The sequence below is a fragment of the Salmo salar genome, chromosome ssa19 (genome assembly GCF_905237065.1).
Source record: "Salmo salar chromosome ssa19, Ssal_v3.1, whole genome shotgun sequence".
Lineage (NCBI taxonomy): Eukaryota > Metazoa > Chordata > Actinopteri > Salmoniformes > Salmonidae > Salmo > Salmo salar.
The window spans coordinates 72514241-72522187 of record NC_059460.1 but is presented as its reverse complement, the minus strand read 5'-3'; the positions used below and the strand labels follow the sequence as shown (position 1 = coordinate 72522187).

The following is a 7947-nucleotide window of genomic DNA, read 5'->3' as shown; positions in this document are numbered from 1 at the left end:
AGTGGGTCCAGTGTGCCTGGCATGCACTCCCCAAATGATTGAAACACAGGCCGAACCTCTATTTCCCATAACACTTCATTGATTGACTGCTGCTGTTATGTCACTTCAGGACAGACCTCTGGGGTGGAAATGGTTTGCAGTCGACCATAATGAGAGAGTGAGTCATTTGGTATGGGTATTGTGCTGAAAATGCTTTTAAGATGGGAAATTATTGCAAATTACAAATGCACATGGGGATGCACACACACTTTTTCAGGTGGTTTGTTGTGATTGGGATTTCTAGATCTATGTGTGTGCATGTGGTCGTGCCTATATTTCAGCTCATCCTCGGGATGGGATCCTTTTGATCTTCTTCCCACTGAATTTGTTATGTAATGCTGCCAGTCTCTTTGTCTTCACACAAATTACCATGGGACATTTTCTGCCTGTGCTCATCTTTCAGTTGTGCTGCTGGTCCACATATTTAGGATTGCCACTGATGATGGAAACAAGGATGGTTCTACAGAGAATTAGGAGTCTTTTTTTAAATGAAAAGATTGCAAAGTGAAGGAGCCTTTCATGTGATGCTTGGTCTTTGACACAACGTAAACAAGTCAACATTGCTTATCTTTTGTTGCCTACGACAACAATTTTAGCCTATCCATCAGCTTTCAACGGTACATTCAATTGAATAGGCTTATGTTGAATTTCATTTGCTGCCTAGTTTGGCCTCTCGTCTCTCTCTCTCTCTCTCTCTCTCTCTCTCTCAAATATAAAGAATGCAGGAACATCATGTGGTCTTGGCTTGGCGCTGTCGCTGAATCAAACAGCTTGGATCGTGGTAGGTGCTGTGTCACACAAGCAGCCACAGCTTACGTCTGTTCAATTGTAATGCGGCATCCACTCAGGACAGGGTAGTGACTGTGCGAACTCTGAGAGACGCGCTACTTTCTTTATTTCTACGGACTTGACCTCGGGATGTGAAGTAAAGCTGTTACCAGATTTCAAAGAACTATTTGCACACTAATACATTTGATTTATTGTCGCGGGGAATAAGACGCATATTTGAAAATGAACCCTCCGTGTGCGCGCTGTGGGAAAATTGTCTATCCGACGGAGAAAGTCAACTGCCTTGACAAGGTGAGATTATCACAATTTCAATGCACTCTTATGATTATGTCTATATCAGAATTAACTGCGCTGTATTTCAGCAGCCTGTTGGTGGATTTTTTAAAACTTTGATTCAAACTTCTCTTTGGCCACATAGTCTAATTTTACAGAACAGCGAGTGCACTGCTAAGCACAAAACCATAATAGCCAACATTTGACTATACCAAAAGTTCGTTTTTTTGTGTGGTTTTGTTTAGCTTGTGTTACTCTCATGATATGTGTATTATAATGGCATATCTATTGTAGTATACACTCAGAAAAAGGGTTCCATCTCCTATGGGGACAGCTGAAGAACCCTTTTAGGTTCTAGATAGCACCTTTTTTCCTATGAGTGTAGGAGGATATTGAGCATCATATTGATGATGTAGCGTCATATTGACATGGCAAGGGGATGGGATAGCCTACAAGTTTACCCTTTATCCCCTGAAGGACATATTCTCAGATTTGCTCAATAGGGAATGACTGGCATTTTCTTGTGTGTGATCCTTTCATTTTTTACCTGCTCGTCCTTTTTGTGCACTTGACCAACATATGCATTCTGGTTTATGGTTGAATATGGCCTACAACTAGTTAATGATCGATTAATAGCCACTTTGCATTCTTTTTCTCTGTCAGACCTAGGTCTATACTACTACTACTACTACTACTACTACTACTACTACTACTACTACTACTACTATTATTACCGTTTTTAATAATAGAAAGGTCCTTTAGGAGTGAGCGCCTTATGTCGAAGTTGTCAAAGCCCAACCCCTTAATTTAACTTAGTGTTTAAGTCCCTGGTCAATGTTTGAACTCCAGGAAGTTCCTCAATAGAAATGATTACCCAAGCCAGAGAACACAGTAAACCATCAACCCTTGGCTCTACTTTTTCCGCAGGCCTGCCCATTACCTAAACCCCAAACCCTGGTCCTGGCCATATGGCCCTATGGAACCCATGTGGCCCACTTTCTGAGGACGTCACACACACATTACATCACGCACATGCAATCCACGTGAACACATCATGGGCACTGAATACTGTATGCCACCCATCCAAACAAATCCATGGCTGAAACGCCAGTGGACAGTCGTAGCACCGGTATATCTGCAACCAAATGCATGGCCTATTGTAGGCCAACAGCTCAGAACCCTATACATCAGAAACATAAATTCTTAGTAAAATTATTTACTCAATTTAGAATCAGTAATTTCCACAGAATGAGTTGAAATAGATAACCTTTGTTTAATTAATAAACCTTTCTTCTTGAGGACCTTATTAATTCACAAACTGGTCGTTTTTGTTTAAAATCCCCTTGGTTGTGATAATAGAAATCTGGAATATCGGTCATCTCTGCGCCTCCCAGCTAACTGAGGGGCGGCAGGTTGCCTAGTGGTTAGAGCGTTGGGCCGGTAACCAAAAGGTTTCTAGAGCAAATCCCCGAGCTGACAAGGTAAAAATCTGTCGTTCTGCCCCTGAACAAGGCAGTTAACCCAGTGTTCCTAGACCGTCATTGTAAATAAGAATTTGTTCTTAACTAACTTGCCTAGTTAAATAAAAAAGAACAGCCATTCATTCACAATGATTAGATTTGAGCACCAGTGCAAGGTCAAACTGACTTGAAATATAATTTGTGTTTTCTTTTCCAGAATTGGCATAAAGGATGCTTCCACTGCGAGGTGTGTAAGATGACTCTGAACATGAAGAACTACAAAGGCTACGATAAGAAGCCCTACTGCAATGCGTGAGTGTCGCTGCTATAGCTAATTATTTGCTTTGGTTTTAGGGCTTGTCAGGGGTCTTAAAGAGTTTTGTTGATTAAGTGGAGATGTAGAGTATGTAGAGAATGGACACATGGGAATTAATGGGCAATGCATGTATAGTGTAGGTGATTTGGAATCATGCTCTCGGAATGAGGTGCGCCTGCCTGACACTTTGTCGCCCTCGGATGCTGAGGGTGTCCTCTTGGTCTAATAGTTAAGGCGTTGGGTTGGTGAGCTTGAAACCCAGGTTCGATTCCCACCGGTTACACATGAACATAAAAAAATGGAGGTGAGTCAAGATGAGAATTTCCTAAAAAGTCAGTGTTACAGTACAGGGGAGCTAGTTCATGCATGTGAGAGAAAAGGCACTGTCCTCGTCTCCAAAGCCTGGGTGATGTACCAGTAATCTCAGGCTTGTTACTTCTGAAACACACACATGACGTGTCTGGTTTTCCCTGGCTCTTTTTTAGGGCAAAGCTCTCAGATGAGAAATAAAAGAGTAGGCTGGAGACTGGCCTGTTGCATAGAACAACATGGGAACTAGGGCCTTCTATCAGAGAGCACAACAAGTCTATTTCAGTCCCCCAGCATGAAAGGAGATGGAGAGCCAATGCTTCTGCCTAGTTTTCTGCTTTGTGTTTCTCTTTACCATTCAAAAAAACAGCCCTTGGCTTATAACAGGCTCTTGTAGCACACGATTCATACAGGGAGGGAGGGAGGGAGGGAGGGAGGGAGGGGGAGGGAGGGAGGGATGGTAGAGAGGGAAAGAGGGATGGATAGAGGGATGGATGGATATATACACACACAATTACAGGAGTGCAATTACTGTTTCTTCTTTCTATATAAAGCACAGCCCATGTGCTTGGTTACCTCTACCAAGCTCTGGTTCAGAACTGCAGGGTTACCTCTACCAAGCTCTGGTTCAGAACTGCAGGGTTACCTCTACCAAGCTCTGGTTCAGAACTGCAGGGTTACCTCTACCAAGCTCTGGTTCAGAACTGCAGGGTTACCTCTACCAAGCTCTGGTTCAGAACTGCAGGGTTACCTCTACCAAGCTCTGGTTCAGAACTGCAGGGTTACCTCTACCAAGCTCTGGTTCAGAACTGCAGGGTTACCTCTACCAAGCTCTGGTTCAGAACTGCAGGGTTACCTCTACCAAGCTCTGGTTCAGAACTGCAGGGTTACCTCTACCAAGCTCTGGTTCAGAACTGCAGGGTTACCTCTACCAAGCTCTGGTTCAGAACTGCAGGGTTACCTCTACCAAGCTCTGGTTCAGAACTGCAGGGTTACCTCTACCAAGCTCTGGTTCAGAACTGCAGGGTTACCTCTACCAAGCTCTGGTTCAGAACTGCAGGGTTATCTACCAAGCTCTGGTTCAGAACTGCAGGGTTACCTCTACCAAGCTCTGGTTCAGAACTGCAGGGTTACCTCTACCAAGCTCTGGTTCAGAACTGCAGGGTTACCTCTACCAAGCTCTGGTTCAGAACTGCAGGGTTACCTCTACCAAGCTCTGGTTCAGAACTGCAGGGTTACCTCTACCAAGCTCTTGTTCAGAACTGCAGGGAAGGGGAGTATACACGCCCACTTAGCTGAACAAGTGTGGGTGAGATTAAGGGTCAGATTCTGATGCTAGTGTGGAAGTGTGGATGTATAGTGCAGTTTGTTCAAGAAGAACACCTCCAGCATTTCAATAACATTTTAAAGTGAATTTAATCTGCTGTCCTTGTATTGTTATTGATAGGATTGTATGTAAAGGTGGTCCATACCACTCTTGCCAATGAGCTGATTCAATGTAGCCTTCATTTGAACAATATATAAGGCATAGACAATATATATTTGCTGTATTATCAGTACAGACACACAGTAGAAATGCCCAAACTGTTTTTCATCAAAAGTCTTGTTTCATGTCATTTCAACATATTTGTTTAGAGAAGTCCCCAAGAAAAGACTGTGTTATAGAGCCATACAGGTGAGTGTACCAAAACACAGCCTCTAAGTCTGCAAACAGAACACACGTTGTCCTACCCTCCTCACACACCCTGTAGCATTTACTTTATGGCTGCTTTGGGTGAAAATGACCCTGACTTTTAGGGCCATAAAGCTGTTTCTTCTCCCAGTGGGGGAGACTAATACAATGTAGCCTTTGTTTCAACCAAGCCCATCTATTTAATTATGATACTATACCTCTCCATAGCCTCTAGATGCCTTTAGTGCTCTGACCGTATTCCCTACGTGACGGGGCCAATAGAAAGATCATAGCAACGGATGTTGAACTGTGCCTGAAAACAAACAAACGTTTGTGTATGGCTGTGCATGTTTGAAAAATGGCACACACTTTGTCATGGTGATTAGTATCAGTGAAATGAAGGTGTTCCTCAATATGTTGGAGTGGTTCACTCTTTTAAACACCGCCCCCACGCTTTCCAAACCTTGGGTCAGTACCTTAAAGGTTCTTATAATAACCAAGGTTCTTTGGACTCTCTCTCTCTCTCTCTCTCTCTCTCTCTCTCTCTCTCTCTCTCTCTCTCTCTCTCTCTCTCTCTCTCTCTCTCTCTCTCTCTTTTACTCACTCTTTCACTCTCTGAAACTTTTGGGAAAAAGTAATGCTACTTAGCCTTTGACCTTCAGGGTAAAGCTTCTCTTCCAGAGTCTCGGGACAGAATCTACTAAGTTGCAAGAATATATGCTTTTCCCACTGGCTTCCTCTGTGTCTAGGTATTATAAACCCTTGGTTTCTCCAGTATCTCCCTGTATGCATGCATATGTTATATGTCTGTTGCATTTTAGGTCATGATGGGTTGTAATAAACTCTCAAATCTTACAGGTTGTGCATTGCATTTACATTTTCAACATATTTTAGTCTTATACTGAGTGACTAACAGTCAGTCCTGGGTTGGTATGAGACCCAGGAGTCACTCACTCCAGAGTTCACCTCCGCTTAATCGTAGGTCAAGGAATACTGCGAGGTCAATTACATGTCAGGGGATGAGAAAATATTTCATCTGCCATTCCTGGCTCTTTTAAATGAAGCTGTGTGACACTGAGTTCCCAGTTCATCATTCATATTTAAGCATCCACTCCTGCATAGCGTTATTGCAGTGTAGAGGAAGGCTTATGTTCAGTCATGCCAATTCCATCTTTTAAATGCAAATTTCTCTAAAATATTTATATTTAATTACCATCTCTTTTTAAGTTAGAATAATTAGATCATGTTATTTAATCTGACTTCTCAATAGAAAGTGGTGATGCAAAGATAAATCCCATTTCCAAGTCTGTCTGGTGTACTGTGCCTTATAGTTTTAAACCAAAACAAATATTGTATTTCCATAATATATTTATATTTAATGTCTACAGAATACCATAACTCTACCATATGAGGCAGTGATAGATGTGAATATCAATTGTATGAGAATGGTGACGATGACATGAGTGATTTTCAACTACTGCCATTGAGGGATATGACAAATGCCCCAAAAGCTAAGTAGCATTTCAAATTCCATTGTTCACCACACATACAGGGGTTGACAATGCAATTTGTCATGCAGACAAGAGATATGAGGGAATCTTATGTAACGCTCTGACTAATCTTTTATGAGAGAACCCAGAGCTGAAAAGCTGTGAAAAGGCAGAGATCTGAAGCAGAGTATCTTTTAGAGACGATATGCTCCAGAATGTTATGCATGAATAGTTATACAAATGAAAGCAAAACCATTAGTTATGTGTTGCATCGAAGCATGTGATTTTGACCTAATTAGGTATTTGATCAAATACAGCCAAGTTGCTCTTTATTTATTTGATATTATCCCCCCAACCTCTGTCACAAAGCGTTCCTGCTGCACAAGAGGTGCATCTCAATAGTCAAAAGAGTCATCCTCCACCCATCTCTTTTCCTCTACTTATTAAACTAACATGCTGCTAAATGGAATATATATTATTATTATATATTATAACATCAAAGAATGAGACAGGTGAAAGCGATTTCCAGGTCATTCCATTCTAGCATCCTCCATATTGCTATACAACTATCTTTTCAGATCAACAAAGATGAAGGAAAGGAGACGAGGAGAGAAAGCCACTTAACACAATTGAGAAACACCTGGGAACTAACAGAAGTACCAGTGAAGTGATGGCTGAGCTCAATGGCTGAGCTCAATGATCAGAGCGCTATATAATAGAGTGCTGTATCGTGTTCATTTGGATTACTGAGGCCTGAGCTCATTAAAGCGACACCTAACGCAAAACCATCCAACAGCCCAGAAAACATCAGAGACGCAGCCTCAGCGCTCTACTATCTGTGTGAAATTCGAGAAAACAGGTGACTAGCAAAACATTGAAAAGGAAGGCATAGGGGCTTTGCCGCAAGGGTTTGAAAATGAGTTTTTTTTGATCTACATATGTAGAATCAAAATTTGACCAGTTTCTCACAGCAGGAAAATAATCCTGCAGTGTCAGGAAATGTAAATTATTTTGTGGATAATAATTAATGGACATTTTTGTAGGGGTTGATATATTTTTTGTTTGGGCAAATCAAGTCTGACATTTTTAAAGTGGAAATTACAAACTTTTAGAAGCCTTTTTGAACCTTGAATACAGTACAAGGTTGCATTTCTTGCTGTGCAGGAAATCTCCTTCAACAATAGGGTGATCAAATTAAGATACTAATCAAATCAAATCAAATTTATTTTTATATAGCCCTTCGTACATCAGCTGATATTCTCAAAGTGCTGTACAGAAACCCAGCCTAAAACCCCAAACAGCAAGCAAAGCATGTGAAAGAAGCACGGTGGCTAGGAAAAACTCCCTAGGAAAAACTCCCTAGAAAGGCCAAAAACCTAGGAAGAAACCTAGAGAGGAACCAGGCTATGAGGGGTGGCCAGTCCTCTTCTGGCTGTGCAGGGTGGATATTATAACAGAACATGGTCAAAATGTTAAAATGTTAAAATGTTCATAAATGACCAGCATGGTCAAATAATAATAATCATAGTAGTTGTCGAGGGTGCAACAAGCACGTCCGGTGAACAGGTCAGGGTTCCATAGCCGCAGGCAGAACAGTTG

At 41.7% G+C, this 7947-nt stretch overlaps 1 protein-coding gene across 2 annotated transcripts in view; it reads left to right on the top strand.

The window, feature by feature from the left end:
* The first annotated feature begins 775 nt into the window (after positions 1-775).
* The window catches only part of LOC106579556 (LIM zinc-binding domain-containing Nebulette), a 78867-nt gene continuing 71695 nt past the window's right edge, over positions 776-7947 (top strand). Inside the window, exons 1-2 of one of the 2 annotated variants that reach the window (XM_045702701.1) lie at positions 776-1119; positions 2779-2873. In XM_045702701.1, coding sequence (XP_045558657.1) covers positions 1051-1119; positions 2779-2873 — 164 coding nt within the window. In that variant the 5' untranslated portion in view covers positions 776-1050. The remainder of the gene's footprint in view (positions 1120-2778; positions 2874-7947) is intronic. The other variant, XM_014159582.2, reaches the window with a different exon arrangement.